Genomic DNA, 22,280 nt, shown 5'->3' on the forward strand with positions numbered 1-22,280 from the left:
CCAAATTAAACGCAAGTTAGGTAATAAAAAATGTCATGACATAATTTTAGAATTTAATTATAAGCCCAACGGGGTGGTTTGGCGGTCTATAGCTACTCAAACCGCACACATTTGATCGGGGTTTCGGTTTCAATCAGGTGTGTAATTAGCTAATTAGCTGAACATAACGTGACCGAAATGTTTGGCGTCCTTTTACCCAACTCAAACCACAAATCCCTCACAACTGTCATAAACAAATCACTTTCAACGCTCTCAGGGTCAAGTTCGCAATGGAAAAATATAAAGCAAAACACGTGCAGACAGGCGGCCTTACCTAAATTCTCAGGTGACCTCCTTTGGAACGAAAAAAAAGCTGAGGCCTTGAATTAAAATCTGATTTATCAATTTGTACGTCCTGCTAAGGGAATGTCATTGAAAGTGTCCCAGTGTGCAATCCAAATTTCTATTGATTGCCTTTAGGTCTTAGACTCCTTTTAATCGGTAATTAATGGACTGAACCATTAGAGCATGCAGCAAGAGCGATTTTGTATTACCAAATTATAAGTCATATAAGTGAAGAGCGCATTCATTAGCATTGGCCAGTAAGCCTATTAAGTAATAAGTCCCAAGAAGCATTGATTTGTTAGCAGTTCAACAGGATTCCGAATTGAACTGGCACACCTAGGAACAGGTTTTGTTGAAAGCTTATTGAGGCACATTTTGTGTCGCATATTACCTAAGCGAAATTGAACATTACCCATGCATCAATATTTAAATATACTTAAGAATAATTCATTTAAATTTTGTATGTTTGAAATTAAATTTTAACGATGTTACTAAATAAGTTTTTAAAAATTGTTGTATGTATTTTTGAAAGAAAACATCTGAATTTCAATGTAAAATTTAAAAAAGGTTTAACTTTTGTAACAAATGCATAACGAGTATTTAAAATATATCGGTCATACATTTATGCAACTAAAAATGCGTAGACGACGGATGTATTTTGCGACAGTTTATTGCGTATACGCAACCGAGGCCACTATCTTCTTGGTAAAGCAAATAATCACATGGCAGCGTCCACGACTTTCCGACGAATTTCAGCAAAAATTCTTGTTGTTGATGACGACTTGCAAAGTAGCAGCAGCTGAAAATCTTCCCACCAATAGGTTGAAAGTCCAAAGTTCAAAGCGGAAAACTGTTGCACAGCTCGTGCATACATCAACTGCTTGCGAAACGGCAAACTGCCAGGTAACAAAGGTAACATTTTTCTCTTAGGAATGGTCGCATTCATTTTCGGCACTGCTGCTGTCCTGTTGAATTCTTATCGAATGAGTCAGCGCTGCCCCCACCCGAGCTATATTTAGTATATGCACGACAAAGGGGAAAATGTTTCGAAGGCCGCTGGCGGAACAATAACGAAAGCGAGTGTATTCCATTTGAACAGTTCACCTAAATCCCTGTACGATTAATTAAGAAGCCTTTGGGTGAAGCAACCGCTTTGCAGAATATGCTCCAACCCTTTATTTTTTGCTTTAAGTTATTATATTTACCAACAAATAGCAGCGAGCCTTCCATAAAGAAGTCAATTATAATGTGTACATATTTACGCCGTAATTTGTTTACGCTCAGCTGACTTACAAAAAGTGTAATTGACAGCAAGATGATAAGACGGCTGGGCAATTAATTTGCAGAATCAAATTAAATTAAGGCCTTTTCCAAACCCAGCTTAATTAATTCATCACCATGTCTTTCACATTCGTATTCCCGAATGACAAATTAATGTTAAATGCTCTATAATATAATTGTGTTGTCGACTTAAGAGTGACGAATTAATTTTTATGCACTAAATTGCTGGGAATGTGCCATTGAACTGGTCTGAGAATTTTCAACCTGTTGTCTTGCCATTTTCATAAGAATTTCCACTCCGGAAAGTTGTTCCTTGAAAGTTTAAGCTACGTTTACCTCTTGCTGTTTTTTTCTTTTAAAAGTTTTTTCTTTTGTCCTACAAGCTTACTGCAGATGTTGGATTTTAAGTTTTCAGCTGTTAAACATTTTGTGACCCTGTCATCCAGGATGCATTCTTTAAAAAGTAAAGATTAATATTAGAAAGCAACATTAGTGGCAGCCGTTTATTGAAAAGAGATGAACTCTTAACACTTTAAGAGTATACAAATGTCAAAAACTACAACATTTATTTTTCCTTTTTTACCCCAGCCAAAGTTCACTTTCATGCCAATATATATGGGGATTTATTAGCACTCTCAAAATGATGGCCTCTCCGGTTTCCTGGAAAACTCAATTTTAAATTTGCAGATGTTTGCCAATTGACGCAATTTAAACACGCATACGCACCGTAATCCAAAGCAGACCGTATATTTCAGTTGCGAAGGAATTCGACGGGGAATGACGAGAGGCATAATCCACTCGATAATGGAATGCTGGTAACTCGAATTAATTTTAATTATTAATGTCTCCTGGCACCCAGAAAGAATCATGCAAACAGAAGAAGAAAAAAAACAACGTTGGGAGGGAATAATAATAATTTAAGCATGCTATGTAAATTTACTGTGTGGCCCGGTCTTGCAAATAAAGCTCAACCAGTGGCAGATATAAGAGTTCGGCATCACCTGATGGTATTACCAAAGGCTCTGTCCCAGAACACAGAGCACAACACTCCAACGCTCAAACGAATGGACACACACACAAATAAATCAATGCTGGCTTCTGGCAAAGCACTTGGGGTGCAAAAAGTTGAAATTTATTTGAAAAAGCAGAAAGGAAAAGCTACTATTGTACTTTCACCTGGCTCACCTTTCACCTGTGCCTCAAAATCTTCTTCTAATTCCGCACAAATTAGGCACAAGAGAGCCAAAATTGACCTGAAATCAAATACCAGTCAACATAAATTCAATTGCGAGCATTTTATCAGTTCAAGGTCCTCAAGTTGCTAGGCAGACATTCTACCCTGTATAAGCTGAGTTCCTGGGGCTTCTCAAGTTCCCAACTGCGGTTGAAAGGACAGGAAATTGTGCTTTCTTGCTTTTGAAGAATATTATATCAGAGGAAGACAAATTCCATACCTCTTTTGAGTGGGACTAATTGTTATGCTTTGCGAGAGTTTTTTCTCCAAAAATTGTATGCAAAAGTCTTACTTAGAAGGGAGCAGCTTTAATACCAGATATTTCACAGTCGACAAATGCTGTAAAAACATTCCATTCTTTGGAATGAATTTTTATTGCCCGTAAGTGAAATAATGAAGTGGGAAACGATGCTCAAACCTCTGCAACTCAAGCTTATTTCCTTTGACTAGTCACTAAAATATATATATCGCATGTTTTTATATCGCAATAAAAGAAGAATTTGAAAAATTCAAGCAAATCTGTTTTAAAAAATTTCATTATGGGTCTCATAACATTAAAGTTAAACCTTTGTTGTCTTTTCTTATCTTTTAAATATAAATGAAACTTCAGTTTTATTCAATTTTCCACAGGGAAACATTGTTTGGGAAGTGTGCTCTTAATGTTTACCGATTGCCAAGTAGTTTCGTGAAAGCAAATATTTAAGAGGCATCTGTTTGTTGTTGCTGGGGCAGCATTTCGTATACGCCATGTTGGACGCGCAACTCTAAGCGCAGCGTTTTCACCTATATCGCAGCTAACCAATAACATTATGCACATCCATTGGGGTATACTGCATGGTTGATTACTCGCATTTGATTATCGGTGGTGTACAGAGCCCAGGAGACAGGGATCCCATACTGTCATTCAAATTATATGTCAGCATACAGGTGAAATAGCTGGTGCTCAAACGATTGGAGCCAATGGCAACATGAATGTCTGTATTTTGCAGTCACGAAATCTTTACTAAGACTTCCATTCGATTCATAGAGGTTCAGTTTGGAGCGCTCGGATGCGAAAATACCAATAGATGGATACATCGCTTTGGAAAATGTAACGCTTTTGTTGTCACTTTAATGCGCAATTAGGGGAGGAGAGAAGCCAATGTTGACAAACAAGGCAGCTTGGTACACTCCAAACAATTAAAATGATTTAAAGTTTATTTTATTTAAAATAATTAATCGAAATAGAGTATATAAAATGTACTTTTTGATTGGGGAATATTTGTATTATTTTTTATCATACGAAGTAAACTATTTAATTCCGTTTAAATTGCTATAAGCCAACATTTACTCTTTCGATACTCAAAAATAAATTAAAAAACAGTTTTAACTTTTGTGTGAAATTTAGGCAAAAACTCTAGCGAGTATAAGTGTGTAGTGTAAATAGGTATTTTAAAAAGTCTAAAAAGAAAAGTTAAGTCCAAAAATAATATCAATGCAATTTCGAATTTGTAAAAGGCAAAGTACAGATTTAGCAGCAACCTTTTAGGACTTTCAAAGTGTGTCTTTGTTCTGAGTTCTAGCTCTTAATTTCCTGTTTTTTCGTGTGTAATCTATGGCGACCTATGCTGAATATAAAGCATTCACTTGTTCAATTTTTCACAACGAAAGATGCTCTCTGCTCTCAATGCCATCACAATCATTCCATTAGGTTTGCAAAGAGACCGGGAAGAACGATTGTCAATGCTTTTATCCAAATGAACTTGTGAAACATATAAAATTGATTGATTCAGAATAAAGTATGTGTGCACTTTATAATTCAATGTTCAGACTTTAATTTGTTACTTTTTAGTGAAATCCACGTTGCAATGCTGGCAGCGCCCATTGACGATGGTGTTTCCGCCACGCCTGTATATTGTGGTACCTCCGCCTCCTCGGCCATCGTTTCCCCTGGAAATAACCACATTGTCATTGCTATTCGGCGAGGAGAAGCTGCGGTACTCCTGGCCATCCAAGTAGACGGGTTCCCCATTCGGATTGGGGCCTGGATGGAGTGCATAATTATTCACTGAATTCACTAATGACTGGGCTGGCGAAACAATCGAAACTTACAAGTCAGACAAACGCCGTTGACCACCACTGTGCCGGGATGAGCTGCAAGTGATTATCAATGTATCAATTAGCGTCAGAAGCAGTGGAATATCGGCAAGCTTACCGCCAACCAGAGCCGAAATTAACACCAACGGGAGCAGCACACACGTCAGGTACTTCATATTAAAGCCGATAGATAGATGACCGACTCTCGGCTCTCACGCTGCTTATATAGTCCGGCACTTAGTGCGATTTAAATCTAAAATTTGAAATCAATTTGCATAAGCCTGAATGCTCACGACAGTGCGCTGCTTTCGATTTTTTACTATATATATATATTCCCATAAATTTCCCCCGGGCACTATCAAAACGAATTCAAATGGGATTTTCCAAATATGGTTTGATAAAGCTCGACGTAATGGTTTTCCTTGAACTTCTACAAAAAAATTTATGACAGTCACGCCCAAAAACGCAGTTTGAAAACTATAACCAGACATTCTAAACATGAATGGCAAGCGATTCCAGAGAATCACACCCCCATTTATACATTTATCCATATATCTCAGCGAAACGGGTTTTACTCCCGAAAGTCGTGACTCGTGAGCAGAACGTACAACGTAGCGCCACGTTTGACACTTAAAAATGGGGTTTATACACACAGTTAACCATTAATTACCGAATAATAACACATTTTTCATTTCAAGTTTTTTATAACATGAGATAAAAACAAATGCTCAAAGTTAAAACGCAATTAATTAAATTAAATAAATCTATGTATATATTGGGTATAGACAAAGACTAGTTCTTAGAATGTGTAAAAATTTTGTATATTAACTTTTTATTTTCTGGGTTTTTATCTGAATTTGTTAAATTTTTTAAGAGTTTTAAAATCTTGTATTCGAAATATTTTGACAGTACAACGTAGAGCATCCACTAAATAGCACAACTGACTATCTGGTGAGCTACTAATTGTTTATGAAAGGTATCTGTGGGCAATTCCCTGCTGAGATTAATACTTACGTAGTACTTTGTTTATACTGCGAAAGTTCTTTGAAGCGATAAGGTTTGTTTGGGTTCAGAATCGACATCGCCATCGGAATCGGAATCGGAATCGTTGAGTGCATCGTATATAAGCGGCTGTTGTGGATCGTACCTGGTCCAGACCAGTTCGACGTTTTGATAGACCAGCACAACAATGAAGCATCTGACGGCACTCGCGATTCTCGCTTTTTCTGCTCTCGCTTTAACGGAGGCGGCTGTTTATATCGGCGGTGGCTGCTACGACTGTAAGTAAATCCCCATAAATTTACATTAAATTCTTAAAATGATTTCCACCCCCCGTATGTTTACACGTCAGCAAAAAAAAGCAGTTTAACCTTTGCCACAGTGCAGATATTTGATTAAACGAGTTTTTAAAACGTATCGACCTTGGCGTTTGTCAGCTTAAACAATCAACAAGTAAAAAAAGGGGAAAGTTTTCTTGGAAATTTTTGATGATTTTCACAGTATACAAGGAATTTATATTATTGAGCAGACAGGTCTTTTGAAAATTACGTTCTTCTTGCGAAAAACAAAGCAACAAAATATGGTTTCTTGAAAGACAATTTTTTGTATGCCAGATTCAACATAATGGGATTCTACTTTAACAATAGAATACTAAAAATAAACACCTGATTATTGAATTCAAATTTTTATATTTAACAAAACTAAGTGCATGTTTTAATATTTTAGTTTATGTGGAAAATATTTAATTTAAAAAAGTTCATATTTGATTTAAGTGCATTTAAGTTAAATTAAATTTTTAAACGACAAAATCTACTTCGAAAATAGTCAAGTAAATGAATGAACAATATTTAAATTGAGAACAAAACATTTGGATTTTTTTTTTTTTACCAGTGTCTATATAACTTTTATCTTCTACAAGTCAACTTTAACATTTAGTAATAAGAACTTTAGTTTCTATAGCAATGTTTTTTTTCACTGCTATAAATTTAAATTTGTAAAAGGTGTACATAATCTCGCGGAATTGAGTAACAACATGGAACTTATTTTAATACCACTTTTAGGTAATCCGCCCGGAGGCCAGGGACCCGGAGTCTACACAGGAGTAAATGGAGGAGGTCGTGGAGGTGGAGGCGGAGCTCCCGGAGGAAACTATTACAACAACGGAGGTGGAGGAGGCGGTGGAGGCCGTCGTCCAGTTTATTCCGGCAACTTTGGACCTGGATATAGCAACGGTGGAGGAGGAGGAGGAGGAGGAGGTGGTCGCGGTGGCGGGGGAGGCTATGGCGGTTACGATGATGGCGGGCTAACTCAGATTATAAGCGGATGAGAATATAATCTCAAGGCTTTGAAGCCGCAAAACCCCGCAAATGAGCAAACGTTGGCTGATATTGAGATTTTTCAATTTTATATAGAGTAAAACAAAGAGAAACAAGTAAGGCACGTGTTTACAATATGCACTTATGCTTATCTACGCAGAGAAGGCAAAGCTTTAAAAGTCAACGTTTTAGCTTCTAAAAGAGGGTACATTTTTTTTAATAACTTAAACAAAACATTTTATTATTTTAAAATGTTTTGACCTTGTGTGCTTAAACTGTTACTAGTGCTCTCTGTGTATTTTAAATGTAAAATGCTGCTTATTTAAAAAAAATAAATAAAATAAGAAAAACCGAAAAGGCTTGTATTATTCAATGGCAATCAATGCTAACCACTTTACAACCACTTTAGAACACTCGATATTTATCAATATTAATTATATATTAAATTATCGTTTAAGTGGGTTCTAATGCAAATTGAGCTTATTAATCTCGCTTAAATGGTGTTTATAACATTTCATTCATGTTATAACATAAAACTTTTAACTTATCAGCATAATGGGGGATTTTCATTGTTTTTGGTTGAACCTGCATTAATTACTTTTTAATTTAGTTATTTTAAGTTGTGTAGTGTATTCATATATAAGTTTCCAATTTAAATACAAGCATGATATAACCATCTTTAAAGGGTTCTACCCTGGCCAAAAATTGCTTTTCTCGTTTTATTAACTGCACTTCTCAATTCACATTTTTGCCTTTCACAAAATTCCAGTGGAAATTCACGTCTAGCGCTTCAAAGCCTACAAATCGATTCTGGCTTTTGAGTTGGAACAGAAACTCAAAATACTACGGTAAGAACGAAATTGGAATTGCTAAGGCCCATAAATTGACGAAGGATATTCTATCTGACTTGGCTTTGCTTAAATCGACGAACGATATGCTTTTTGAGTTGGCTGTGCTATGTTTATGTTTGTGAATTTTACCCAAGGGAATGCCTTTATTTATAGCTCTTCTCTTTTATGGACGAGTATTGCTTCAATTCGAATTTAATTTGCGAAAATCATGGCAAATACTACATATTAAAAGGTAATTAGCTCACGCTTGAAAAATTAAATTCTTAAAAGCACGGTTATATGTAATTAGTTTTCATTGCAACCTTTTTGCACTGGGCATTACAAATGTTAATTGCATTTGCTGCTGCGTTAATTATAAGTTAAAGCCCTATAAAAGTTAAAAGGTAACGAAAAATATTAACTCCACACCATGAAACTGTACATTGTATTTTGTGGTTTAAGCAGCTCAAGCCCAGCGAAAGTAAATAATTGATAAGTATTTCAAAGTTTCACTTATCAGTCTTAATTACAGGACTCGCCCTTGTTAAATACGCAACGCATCGAATTTCCCAAAAGTTTGGGAAAATTCGTTCGGTGAATCCAGCGCCACTTAATTGAATCAATTCGGTTTTCGGTGAACTAAGCTGAAGCTAAAAACCCGGAATAGAATTTAAGCCATTATTAAATTTCAATTATTGCTATTAAGGAATTAAATTCATTGTTTTAATACCTTAGGTAAGAATATTTAATGACTTAAATTTTCTGCAATATTTACCAACTATATTTGTTGTCATGCCTTCGGCAATATTAAACATCTAAGAAAAAAATAACAATAAATTTAACATTTGGGAGGCGAACATAAATTGTGTGCATATTAAAGTGCAAACTTTTCCAGTTATTCAAGCTTCTTCGTTGCACAATTTCTTCTTAATTGATTTGTGAACAAAGTTGTATCCACCCTTATCGAAAATTGACCCAAGGCATTTAAATTATTTTTGTTGATTTTCTTGGGGTCGCATGCAAATGACATCTTGATAGGACCGCAAGTATGTAGTTTTTCTTATGCTTAGATAACTCACAAAGTAATGAAAAGTGAGGTCAAAGAAATAATTAAAAAACATATAAGGCTGCCCAAGACAATCTATGCACTTGTTGAAGGGAATAATTACATTCCGCTCCATTGAAACTGATTTTTTCTGATTTAACTTATTTTTTTATAATGGTCTCCTTTTACTTTTTTATTTTCCCGCTTACAGGGCAACACCACAGGTCGGATGCAAAGTATGCTCCTCCATGAAGCAACAATTGAGATTCCGGATGACGGTAACAGGGCTGCCGATTTCGCTTTTTTCCCGTCAAATCGGTTGTTTTTGAAGGCTAGCGGCGGGAAAAATGTGTAACTTGGGGAAAGCGAAAATTATAGATTTTGTATGTTTTGTTTTCAGTTTTTTTTAGTGCTGTCGATATTAGCGTATATTACAAATATAGAATCTTTACAATAGTTACTTGCATACAAACCACTCTATTGTGTCTATTAATATTAGTTAATATCGTCGCTAGTTTATTGTGATATCATAAAGTTTTAATGTCAGTGAAAAGATATTCAGCACTCCTTTTCATTAAAAATACACATTTACATTTTCAACTATTAAGTGAAATTATTAAAAAATTGGATAGTATTTTTTTTTTAATTCCCTTAATTTTTTTTTAAGAGTGTTCTAAATTTTTTTCGGTTTTTTTTTAATATTTAAGTTATTTTTCTTTTTTTGTCCAGTCAAAAACAGTTTTTTTTCTAACAAAAGCTGGCAGCATTGACTAATAATGGTGGACCAACGGGCTTCTGACAGAGCCATTAGCGTTCAATTTCATTGTTGGTAGGTGAAAGCTAGCGAGCGGTCGCAATTAACTTGGACCAGGCAACAGAGCACGAGCAGCTCTTAATCCTGCGAACTTTATGTTTCATATTGCAAAGTTTGCTTTGAAAACTAGCATTTACCTCAAAAGCGGCAAATTGAAATTGTTTTCAAAAAAATCTTAATATTTTTACTCTGAACTCAAATTAATTTCAATTAAATTCAATCTAAGTGCAACATATAATTGAGAAAATTTTGGAATTTTAAATGCTTTAAATTTGACATTCCTTTTTTTATGGAAGCAAACAAAAAAAATATAAACATTTAAAAGGCTGGTCCATTTTTTCGCGATTTGGCAAGCACACAAGAAACAGCCTCAATGGTCCATTTTCCTCCGCCAAAAGCCATCAACATCAACAGCAAAGAAAAATTCATGATTTCGCTTGTTACTAGAAAGAGGATAAAAAAAGAAAGCTTAAATGGATTAAATTTCGTAGAAAACTGCTCTGAAAAAGCCTGGAAACACCCGAAGGCGTAACCTAAGACTGCATTCGATTCACAAAGTCTGAACAAAGTCAAAACTTCAATATAAATTTCAATTTTAAATTAAGTAATTTAACATCTTTCCATAACAGCTTTAGCACTATACTATGTTGTACTTATATTTTTGAATGAGCGTCGACATATGATATAGCCAAGAAACTTTTAACAACTAATGTCAAACGTCAACTATTGAGAAGCTCCGTCTTACTGAACAACAAGTTTTGTTGAGTAAGGATGCTGCGCGACTTCTGCCCCATTATTATTCAAACATTTATAGAAAAAGAAAATTGGCTTCGCAACTATACAATGAAAATAACGACTGGTTGCTGTTTTCTTGGAATACAATACCAGGTTCATTATAATTTAAACATTTTCCATACACAATACCATTTCCAAAAAAAAAAGAAATACTGATTATGTTGCAATCACTACCCTTTCTTCGTTCGACTTGAAGCTGTGGCAAGAATTCAATTTGTTTCTGCAGCAGGTGCTGGTTTCGATATAGAAACTCAATTTCTCCAATTTTGCATCTGTGTGCCACCTTGTGAATGCGGTTACCATAGTTCTGGGAAACTTTAATATTGTCCTTTCAGGTGCGGTTTAGGCACTGACAAAAATAGAGCCCCCCCTCTAGTGAACAGATGAACACAGCGTTCTGGTGACCTTTGCCAGTAAAACCGCAAGGCGAGTACAACGTGAATATTCATTTTATTTGAAATATGCATTTAATTTAGCTTAACATACCAAAAACACAGAACCAGTGCCGCTATCCGACCCAGTAAACCCGCCCAGACCAGTAATCTCGCCCCAAACGACACCGGAAAATTCACAGACACGTAGAGAAGGAGTTTTTTTGTTTTTTGGTTTGTATCCTTTTGTTTCGATGGGTGGCTAAGGGGAACTGGAATGCTTGGCATTCTCGATGGGACAACTACAACCGAAAAACGTATAAACCGAAACTCAAGCTCAAGCTCTGACCAGCAGCCACAACCGCAGCCCCACATCACATCGCTTCTACCACTAGATTGTGTATTGGCCGCATTTCGATTTATGGCCAGATCCGCATCACCACCAGCAGCATCAGCAGCATCGTCAGCGTCATCCGGAACCCCATCCAGTGCAGTTTGGCCAATCCTAGTCCGCCGACATCGTGGGCGCAGATGTTCTGCAGGACGGCACAATTCCTGAAATGCTTCTCGTCCGACAGCATTTTGGCCGTTTCGCGGGCAAACTCCGCCGAGTTCTTGTAGCACTTGTAGCGGGCACTGTTGTAGATGCAGTTCTCGTACGCGTAGCGGGCACTGTAAAAGTCCAACAACTTGATTAATATCGATTTCGGAAAATTGTCATTCGACACAGCAAAAGGGTGGTAAGCAAAAAGTCACAGGTGTTTCCGAGGAAAAAGTGTTCAATTTAAAAGCTCCAAAAATACCCTTATGACACCAGTCAACGTAAATAGGAATTTTTCACAGCCGTGTGCGCAATTTTAACTCGCAATAATTTCATAAAAAAACAATAAAGTCGGAGAAATCCTAAATCTCAAATTTTAAAAACACTTAAGCAAACAGCAAACTAAATCAAATAAAGTTAAATCACATACAAAATTTACTTTGACATAAGACAGTCAATTCTTCTAGTTTGCTGAACTAAGTCAAACCAATTTCCTAAAAACTTACTTAAGATGTTTGTTACTTGTTTTTTGGCGAGGACATTACTTTTAAAATATTGGTGTTCTAATTTTTTTCATGAAAGCCAATCTCAAGTCACTATATTCGAGGAATTGGTCTTAAAATAATAGTAATAATTATATTTTTCCATATGTACCAGCAAAATTCAAGGAATTTTTCGGTGGCGTTACGTCTCTCGTCGTGCACCTCCTCCATGAGAATGCCCTCGAAGTCGGCCGTGCAGGAGACCCAATCCATCTGGATGTACGCAAAGCAGTCCTTGTGCCGCAGGTAGTCTGTAAATAGTGAGAGGATGGCCTCAAATTCGTGTATAAATAATGCTTCTGCTGTTGCGGCTTGTGCACTTTGAAGCCTGTCAAGTTTGGGTCCTTTGTTTGGGTCTTATTTGGCGGTCTTCGCCCAGTAATGTCGGGGTACGTGTGTATGGTGAAATATGCATGTGTTTTGGACACCCCGACGCCTGTGGGTGTTCTTGTGTTATCGCAAGTGACAACATGGCAAACAGATTTTAAACAGGCATTTACATTTTTATTAAACCTACCCCGCTGGAAGTCGGAGTCACCGCAGAATTTGTAGAAAAATCGCCGAGCTCCCTCCACATTGTTCTTAAAGGTGCCTAGTTTGCGATCGTCCAGGCAACGCTTTGAATATGTATCGAAGCACCTCATACCGCGGTTGAATATGCTGCAAAAACGTAATTCGATTTGAGCGAAGCACAATTGAGTGAGGTCTAATTGAATGCCACTCCAGTGGCACGTCTATTTTATTATTTATTTAATATTCTCGCAGCCTTTTAATGTGACTAGCGCAACAACAATAAGCGCATGCTTGCAGCATAAATATACTCACACAATTGATCTTACAACACTAAACAATAAGATTAAATTATTGCTAAATTGTTTTACAATCATCAGCATTTTTGGAATTTTAGGAAGTAGATAACTAGACTAATAAATATTAAAATTTCTATTAAAATTTCTTAACTTCCAAGTGTCAAAACTTAGAATAGGGACAACAAGTTTCTGCTCGTTGCGGTATACAATTGGCAAGGGTCTTTACATAGTATTACTTTACTTGAATTTACTTTTCCAGTATTTGGTATTGACTCGTTACAATTGACTGATTTTAAAGAAGAACACATATTTTACAAAAAGTGTACGAATTAATTGTGATTATTCATTTACACAAATATATTTATAATCTGCATACAAAGCCAAATATTACAAAAACATTTCAATTAGTAAATTGTTTGCCCATTAATACCAAATGTCTGCATATTTATTTGCCACTTAAAGTAGAAGTAATTAATTATCGTCGCGGTTGTCTGTGTCCTTGAAACAGCTCGCGGTTACATAATTAGCTACAATAGTATAGTTATTAGAACTGCTCCTATAAATACGTTTTACCTAATGCTGTTAAAATCCCTAATTAATTAACTTATTGTCTTGTACTGTTCTGACTTCATTAAAAATCTGTTGTCACCCGAAAATAATATGCGAGCACTTAACTTTCCTTCTAATGCCGAAAGTCTGTAATTTATTTTTGGCACTTAAAGGCGGCATAATTAATCATCTCCGTAGAGGCCCAGACAAGAAAGCCTGCCCTTGTGGACCCAACTCAAGTCCCCTGTCGAACGGAGCACGTCCCTGAATAGCTTTTTACTCCCTGCGGCAACAGAAAAATATGAATAAATCGCTTTTCATAAGCGCCTTGAGTTGGGTAATCATCAATAATGTAGTCCCCTTTTTCACACTCGAATTGCACAAGAGGCCTACTTGCACTTGGCGGCGATCTCCTTCTGGCTGATGACGACTTTTGTGTTCTGTAGGAATTCCATTAGATGCGGCGGCAGATCCTTGAAGCACTCGTCCACCATTTTCTGCGTGCTGCCGCACTCCTCGACCGCCACTGTCTCTTGTGATATATTGGCGGCGTTCTGGGCCACAACCGCACCACCAAGCAAAGCGACACAGTAAATTAAAAACACACTGCACAGTGAGTTTCTCACGCACATCCTCGGAGGACACTTGTTGCCACAACTTGACAAATGGATAGTAATTTATCAGTTTCTTGGGTTTTCTGGTTAAACCAACCGCACGAACGCTAACACCGCACTGAATGCAGCAACCGCAGGCATCTTGTATAAAAAGGAATTTTGAATCAGGACCTCTGTAAAGTCACTGTTAACTGTTATGTTAACTGTGGCGCATGCGCCTCTTCCATTCCAGCACGTGCTTCGTCCTTTGTTTACAATACAAAGACAGCCGACTTACTAACAAGCAGACAGACGAATCGCCACAGGATATGGGCTTTCGCACAAATTAGCGTCCACTTCAACGGGGCCAGGTGTAGACGAAACCGTTGAGTTTAAATGATTGATTGTCCTCAATCATTGCGTCTGGTGTAGTGTTTCTGCATACCCTGTCAGCCACAGCCAATCGGTTTCAAGTTGATTAACTCACCTGCGTACTGGTCTCCACGGGGTACAGTATTTCACAATTGAAATACGAAATTTCTTTGCCAGGTTTCTTATTGTCCAGGCTTTTCCTTGCCTAGTCCTGGAAACCTGACACATTTTTTCTTGGCCACAGATGACCCCACTCACTTTGTTATACAATTAAAGTTTATGTGAATTGTGTGCCTTGGTTTTTTGGACAGTTTAGCATGGCATTTGCCTTAATTAAAAATTATGGCTTCACACAAGCGGAATCTGGTTACAATCCAAACAAATTCTTAGATTATATTTTTGTTCAAATTCATTTTATTTTCTTTTATTTGTTCATATCTTTGGTTTTTAGAATTATTACGTGAAATATTCGAAGCTTAAAATTGGGATTTCTACTCTAGTAGGCCATTCGACTACATCGCTTTAAATTTGTTTAATTTCATAATGCTTTTTATTTGTGTGCTTGTGTGCACATAAGCATTTATCAATGTCAATAAATTTCAGAGCCAATGTGCACTGGCCTGCTGATTGTGAGAAGGCAACCACTTTTCGAACAAAATGCTCGCTCTGAATAAACTTTAAAAATCAGCAATTTTGGTTTATATTGTCCAAACTAGAGCACTCTCTTAAATTTGTTGTTTTTAATCGAACTAAAAGGAACTTTCCTTCCTCCCCAACAAAAAGTTCTAAAGCCTGTCCAATTTTAAATAAATAATTTCATTTAATTTTTTTATAAACATTTATTTATGCAAAAAGTTATACATAATCGTGCATACATACACTAGTACATATGCAGGTAATTACATGTGCGTATTTGATATATTATTAGGTTTTGAACATATGGATTATCTCACATTAAATCGATGATTTCCTTCTCAAAAGTATGCAATTAAAATTATAATGCTGGCGATGGATGAATAATGTTTCTGATGCGATATTAAGAGGCACAGCATTCGATTAATGTAATGAAATTATAGCTATTTGATTTCAAAAGATTATTTTCTTGCTTTCTGTTACACAATCATCGAGAGGATTACATTTTCTTTTTGTTAAAACCAATTCTGAACTCATCATTAGCAAGGTTTTGCCACGATTGCACGATTGCCGTTGTTATCAATAAAAATTATACATTATATTTATGTTTATTATGATTATAAGATTAGTCAACTGCCATACGGTTGAACTTCGTGTTGTTTCTGAGTATGAGTCTCACATTTTGCAGAATAATTTCAACAGGTTTTCTGTATGCTTTTTTTTTATTTTAAAAAAATTATTTTGATTGGTGCCAATTATTTAACTTGATTAAGGCACATGTTGATAACATCTCCTTCTTCCAACAAAAATGTGTGAAAATTCTTTAATTTAAAATAAAGTTTGCAGCAACTTCACGTTGCAGCGGTTGCTTTGTACCATAAGTTAAATGCAATTTACCTTTAGCTTTCTAGTTTTGTTCTTTTCTAATATTTCTGCATTCACTTTATTACATTTACAAATAAAAACGATACATATTTAATTAAGTGTGTTAACAATGCCCGATTCCATTCTGGGCGGAGTAATATTTATTTTAAATTAAAGAATTCCTTTTTTTTGTGGCCATCGCTTTTAAGAACAATTATTCGGTTAAAAACGTAAGTTATTTTTTATTTCTGCATATAATACATTAGCTTTAAAATATTTAAAATAATTTAAGTTTAGTTTAATTGTACATTATGAATGCTTGATGTTATCATCCTATTATGTTTGATTCATTAACTAAATATGGCTGTTAAACGTGTTTAATATGATATTGTTGTTTCCTGTTTCGCCCCCACTTACTTTTCACACAATCAACTTGAAGTGGGGTAGGAAATCTATTCAGACAATATAGATATGGTATAACATAATCAAAAAATACTTCGTTAACAAAAATTTGCGTCAGTTTAACAAAAATAGAGTATGCTTAATTGACGGCTGAAAATCTGAACCCGACATTATAGTGAGTTGAATCCTTTTAAGGCTTACAATGAAAAAAGGAGAAACGGCTATCGTTTCACTAGTGAAAGATTCGTGTTTGCAATTTGAGTTTATAGAGCAGATATATAAAAAAAATTAAAATTGTTTTTATGTAGAGTTTCTTGGATGAGATTCCGGTAACATGGTTTTCCTTAATTTCGTTAAGGGGATTTGGGGTAATTATATACAGACTTGTATATGCATTTTATATATATATATATATATATATATATATATATATATATATATACGTTTGCATTAAGTATGTTTTTGTTCGTTGAACTTTTACACTAATAACTAACTTGTATTTTCCATTAGATTATTTTAATTAAACTAAGTTCTATGTTTGATTCTCTTATCAATTTTTTTTGCTTAATTGCTTTGTTTTGTTGCTGGCAAAACGTAACAGTTTAATGGCCACAAGATTCAATACATACTGATGTTGCTGCTGTTCTGTTGTTGCTGTTGCTGATGTGCCGCTGCAAGTGTTGCATGTGCTGCATCTGCTGCTCGTGTAGCAAATGGTTTCAGAGCTCGGGGAAAAATGTTTTAGTAGCTGTGTCAGTGACATGTGGTGGCTCAGATTTCTGGCTTTTGGTTACGGTTTTTTGTTAGCTTCAGATATGCACATACACAACACACACGTGGCTCTGCTTTTGGACTGGCTGGGATGCTGCTGCTTTTCTGATTCCGTGCTCATCTACGGCAGGCGGTGGATTCATGGATTCATGGCGGATGGAGGAGCGGAATTGGTAGTGTGTTTAGGATGTTTGTTTGGTTTCCATTGGAATATTATTAAATTTTTTGTTTTAATACAATTTTTTTTTTTTATTAAACGTTTGTGAGTATGTCGAATATATTTGTTTGTGTTGTTTGGTTTTTTTTTTAGTTAGCATGTAAAGAGAGAGATTCATAGAAGTGGAAATAGAGTTTGATTAATATTTTATGGTTAGCAGTTAGTTTTTCATGTAGTTATCCTATGTTATGCGAGTTATGGGCGCAAAAAGTTACCACGCATTTATTTAGCATTTGTATGATCAGTGGGGCGCATAAAAACATGCTGAATGGAGAATTGTCAGAAAATGTTTAGTAACTTTTTGCTTAATGCTTAGCGCATCATTTAGAATTTTTGAAATCTTCTGATGCGTTGAACATTTTTGACTTTAATAAAGACAAACACATACATTATTATCATTAGAGTTTCATCGACAGGATATTAAAATATTTTTTTATAGATATTGTAGATAGTGCGAATATTTTTGTGTTGTTGAAACGTTATTTGATGCAACATTTGATGGTTATTTAAGTTGTTTCAAATTTACAAAAACATGATAGGATTTTTATTCCTTTTGAGATTAATTCTTTTTACTTGTTTTCTTTTGTTTGTTTTTGGTTAACTTGGCCTTTGGTTAGTTATAATTAGCAATAGTATTACATCACATATTTTGTTTTTTTTTTTTCTATAAAATAAATGTTTATACCGTTTAATAGTTTTAATATGCTATTTATAACTTGATCACGTAATAATTAGGGGAAAATAAAGTAAAAAAAAGATTACATAAAATTGCAGGTGCATAAGCTCTTTTCACAGAATGGGTTCCGATTATTTATTGTTTTTTGTGTTCAAATGCTAAAATAAATAAATTATAACAAAACATAAAAAAGCGTTATTTACATGTTTTATCTTTACATTAAATGCTGTTAAAAATTGAATTTTAACTAGCTCAGTTAAATATGTATATTTATTTACAGTTTTTAGTGGTATGCTTTCCTTTGATCTTGTTTTAGCGTTTGAAGGACTAATAATAAATCGATGAACTTTTGATATTTAGTTAAAAATAATTAACTGACAAGAGGTTCAGCCAAAACTATTAAATTTTCAGTATTCACAGAGATGACTAGAGATTAAGTTCCTTCAGTTCTATTATTCTTGTTCATTCAGTTTTAAGCAGATGCCAATGCAATTTCGTGAGGTTTGGAGTTATACAAGTTATGTAATTAACTAACTAGTCTAGAGATCAATTAATCATAGACAGGAAATACCGCAACCCATAAGCTTAAAGATTAAGTGTGGTAAGTACACATAGGTACGTGTATCATAGGATACATAAATTATAATGCATATGCCATAGCACTTGTGGTGGTATCTTGGTAGTAGTTGGTTGGTTGCTTGGTCTGGTTGACAGCTGGGTTGGTGGGATTAATGATCAATCGAAGAGTGGGTGGTAAGCATAGAGTTATGCCCAAAGGACGTGTGTGGGTGAGGGTTGTTGTTATGTATAAATGCGGTTGTGTCTGGGTTCTATAGTTAAGTTGTCTTAGTCACTAGAGTTGCAAACAAACAAAGTGAAGTGTTTATTAATATTTCTGATCAATGAGTTATGTGTGACGACTGAATACGAGAAATAAATATCATTATTTATTCGTTGGGTGTTAAGTTTGGAAAGCGTTAGATTTTGGTTTTAAATTTCATTTTAGGAGAATTCTGAAAGAAGTCAAGTTCGTAGAACAATAAAGAATCATAAGACTTGGTAAGGATTTTGTTTTGTTTGTTTTTTGTTGTGTTGATTTTTTTTAAAGTTTTTTTTTTGTTTTTACTTCAACAAAAATCATTGATCTTTATTTCTTTGTGGTACACTTTCGGTTCAATTGCAACATTTACATTCGAACGCGTAATACAAAATAATCATATAATCTTAAGAGGCTAAACAGGGGACTTAGGTCTAGGATACACATGTAAAATTCATATCTCGTAAAGAGCGTTTTTTTTTTGTTTTTAAAAAAGGTATATGGCTTATCCGAGAGTAATACAAATAAAAATCTACTAAAATGTTTTGAAGTCCTTTTCTTCACTTTTTTTTCATATATATATATTTTTTTTTCTTTTCAACTTTTTTTTGCGTGTATGTAAAACATCAAAGGCACAAGTCAACGTGGGAACAAAGGAAAACTAATGTAAAAATTTGTGTATAAATATATTCGTATAAAAAGATATTTCAACTCTTCATTCCAGAAGCTTGTCTGGACTGATAGATTTTGCATGTGTCTGTACTTTTGTTTTATCAAAATTTTGTTTTGCTTGTTGTTTCAAAACAATCGCAATCGAAATAGAATGCAAACGAACCATGAGTCTCATTTGGATTTTATTCCGCGGGAAAGATAACACATAATGAAAATAATAGTTTGATAAAATAAATAAAGGAGTAGAAACACAACTAACCTGTGGAGGCGGTGCGCTTGACAATTGTTTTGCGGAACTCTGATCAGGGCAGAGCGGCCTGGCCTGGCCAACGTTTCCGGCCAGGTTTCATCGGATATACAGTGTGGTTTGTTGGTGTGGGGGGAGTGTGGGACTTTATGAGCAGCATAGATATCAAAATAAATAGCGCAATGTTAAAATAATTGAACTAAATCGATTGGCTGCCTCGTAAACGCAATCCAAGGACAGGCAACGCAATCGTTCGACTTCTGTTGTTCGTTTTTCTTTCTGTTCTTCTCGAAAATGATTGATAAAAGGGTTTTAAGTTGCTTTTGGTGTTATGGTGTGTAATATAAAAAAATTGAACTTTCTGTTTTTAGTGATTTGGACCGCGGACCGGTTGATTTACTGTATTTCAATGAAACCCGCCGGTTTGGCTGGCACTCCGACCGTTGCTCGCTGATAGGGATGTTCGCGGTTAGTCGCCAAACGACGCTGCTGCTTAATGGCGCCTACTAAAATATACGATACGATACATGTAGATATATGTTTGCATAGGCATATCGGTTATATGTTTAAATAGATGTGAACATATTCGCTACAAAATACAACTTAGGTCTAAATAGATATTGCATACATCCTTACATCTACCATATGCTTGCTGTGCTCAAACTGAAGCTGTGCTGCCTTTGCTGGAAGCCAATTGCCAACTGATGGGGAATTATTGACCTGTTTTTCGGTATTCTTTTCTTTTACTTTGTAACATTTAAATTCTCTGCTTCTTTGGAATGAGTCGTTGTTTATTCGTTTTTTGATCTGATTTTAAGATTCGGCCACAAAATAAGTGATTTTTAAGCCACTAACGCTTAGCCTAAGGTGTTCGTCGTCTCCAGTTTATGGTTAAGTTCTAGAAACGATTATTGTGTTCCTTAAGCATTGTGTTCCTCCAGCTTGCTGACTAGTCGTGCATTCAATTGATTCTGGATTATGGTTTCTGTTCTTGGACGGCCACCTTTGAGCCTCGACTTAACTTAGATCTAATTGAAGTAATTATTTAAGCACCAACTTGATTCAAGGCTCCTTTCCACTAAGAAATACTATATATATGTATATATATAAATATATGTGTGTAAATTTTTAAAAAGCTTTTCTGCAATTCTGTTCAAAGTATATGGTTTGACGAGAAATGGCACTGGCTGGAAAAATTGAAACGGTTCTCTTTTCGCTCTTCGTTAGGTACATATGTGCATAAATACTGTCCCCCATCGCAACACTGACTACAATAACTACATAAAAAAACAGATACTTAACTAAATTGCACTTAAGACTCGACCCTCATACCACAAAACTAAAATAGGGTTATTATTCAGAAGAGAAAATGATAAAGTATAGCCCTCTTTAATTTGAATACTCATGGGTTGCAAAAAACGAAAATCAACAACTTGCTTTGGATGCCGCTGTTGTTGTTGTTCTCAACTAGAATATACTCATATAAAAACGTCTCGGGTGGAAAATCATAAAAGTTAAATTTATAATTAAAGCAACTACATTTTAAGGGCCTAAAAATCACTTATTTTTGCCAATATTGCATACTGCAGAAATGTTTCCCTTTTTGCGTCCTATTATTTAACTACAGAAGAATTTTTATAAGAATTATTAAAAACAAATTCATTGACGAGCAATAATTTTCTTGTTTGATTTGTTTCTTCTTTTTTTTTTCATTGAGTATTTCTGTTTTCCTGTTTGTTGTGCCGTTTTACTTTTACGTTTTTGTCACTAGGTAGTAAATATTTAATTTTATATATACAGTCTATACATTTATGTGTGTGGGTGTGTATAATTCTGTTCCAGTTTTTGTGTGACTGTAACTATATAACTTTAGGCTAAACATTTTCAATGGGTTTTTCCTCTACATTTCGATTTCTGTTTTTATTGTTGTTCAAGGGAAAAATAATAGAGAGTGAGAGAGAGAAGTTCAAAAGACGGAGCCGGCATGCATATATCGACCAACTGTAAATATTTTTGTTTGTAACAAATATATAAGATAAAATAGTCTTTGGATAAAATAATGAAGAGGATTTGTTTAATTCTGTTAGCTCTGGTTAGGATTAGGAATATCATAAAAATTGTGAATTATTTTAGGAAGCAAGGTTAAAAGCGTGAAATAATCTCATTGCATACTTTATGGCACTGAACGTTAATAATAATTGTGTTAGATTCATGTAAAATACAGGAAAAGTTGACAAGCTGCTTTGTAGATGAAATGCAGCTTCATATATGCAATCAGTGACTTAAACAGGGTTTTTAAATACATTTTTTTGTATCATACTCTTACAGTATTCCCTGCCTAAGCCACTGCCTGCACCAATTCCACATTATAGCCTGCTATATATCAACAAAAAATAAATGCAAGCTCCTAATGGTTAAATGCAAAATCTAAATCTTTCACATGACAAGACAATTAACAAAACAAATATTATAAAAAAAAAACAAATAAAT

The 22,280-nt window shown here is 35.1% G+C and overlaps 4 protein-coding genes across 10 annotated transcripts in view; 1 reads left to right on the forward strand and 3 right to left on the reverse strand.

Moving 5' to 3' along the window:
* Positions 1 to 4,629: 4,629 nt before the first annotated feature.
* On the reverse strand, positions 4,630 to 5,167 carry LOC108144032 (bomanin Bicipital 1). Its single transcript, XM_017268662.2, has 3 exons — positions 5,034 to 5,167; positions 4,931 to 4,972; positions 4,630 to 4,862 (listed from the first exon to the last, which is right to left on the reverse strand). Exons 1-3 carry the CDS (start codon positions 5,089 to 5,091, stop codon positions 4,660 to 4,662), a joined length of 303 nt encoding a protein of 100 aa, XP_017124151.1. The 5' UTR covers positions 5,092 to 5,167; the 3' UTR covers positions 4,630 to 4,659.
* Positions 5,168 to 6,054: 887 nt separating this feature from the next.
* LOC108144031 (ctenidin-1) lies at positions 6,055 to 7,587 on the forward strand. Its single transcript, XM_017268661.2, has 2 exons — positions 6,055 to 6,195; positions 6,976 to 7,587. The coding sequence occupies exons 1-2, from the start codon at positions 6,105 to 6,107 to the stop codon at positions 7,239 to 7,241; spliced, it is 357 nt and encodes a 118-aa protein (XP_017124150.1). The 5' UTR covers positions 6,055 to 6,104; the 3' UTR covers positions 7,242 to 7,587.
* Positions 7,588 to 11,145: 3,558 nt separating this feature from the next.
* On the reverse strand, positions 11,146 to 15,219 carry LOC108143851. Of its 2 annotated transcripts, none has more exons than XM_017268412.2 (4): positions 13,920 to 15,219; positions 12,686 to 12,828; positions 12,281 to 12,419; positions 11,146 to 11,757 (listed from the first exon to the last, which is right to left on the reverse strand). In XM_017268412.2, the coding sequence occupies exons 1-4, from the start codon at positions 14,156 to 14,158 to the stop codon at positions 11,505 to 11,507; spliced, it is 774 nt and encodes a 257-aa protein (XP_017123901.1). In that variant the 5' UTR covers positions 14,159 to 15,219; the 3' UTR covers positions 11,146 to 11,504. The 2 variants fall into 2 exon arrangements, with proteins under 2 accessions (XP_017123901.1, XP_017123902.1); XM_017268413.2 differs by having other exon boundaries at positions 12,994 to 14,013.
* A 91-nt stretch (positions 15,220 to 15,310) lies between these two features.
* LOC108143849 (protein held out wings) overlaps positions 15,311 to 22,280 on the reverse strand; it is a 40,068-nt gene continuing 33,098 nt past the window's right edge. For 2 of the 6 annotated variants that reach the window (XM_017268406.2, XM_017268408.2), the window contains exons 8-9: positions 19,803 to 20,293; positions 15,311 to 17,282 (exon numbers count right to left, since the gene is read on the reverse strand). In XM_017268406.2, coding sequence (XP_017123895.1) covers positions 20,187 to 20,293 — 107 coding nt within the window. In that variant the 3' untranslated portion in view covers positions 15,311 to 17,282; positions 19,803 to 20,186. Of the gene's footprint in view, positions 21,792 to 22,280 lie in introns of all 6 variants that reach the window. The other 4 variants (XM_017268409.2, XM_017268410.2, XM_017268407.2 and 1 more) reach the window with 3 other exon arrangements.

The sequence above is a fragment of the Drosophila elegans genome, unplaced genomic scaffold (assembly GCF_018152505.1).
Source record: "Drosophila elegans isolate 14027-0461.03 unplaced genomic scaffold, ASM1815250v1 contig_468, whole genome shotgun sequence".
Classification (NCBI taxonomy): Eukaryota; Metazoa; Arthropoda; class Insecta; order Diptera; family Drosophilidae; genus Drosophila; species Drosophila elegans.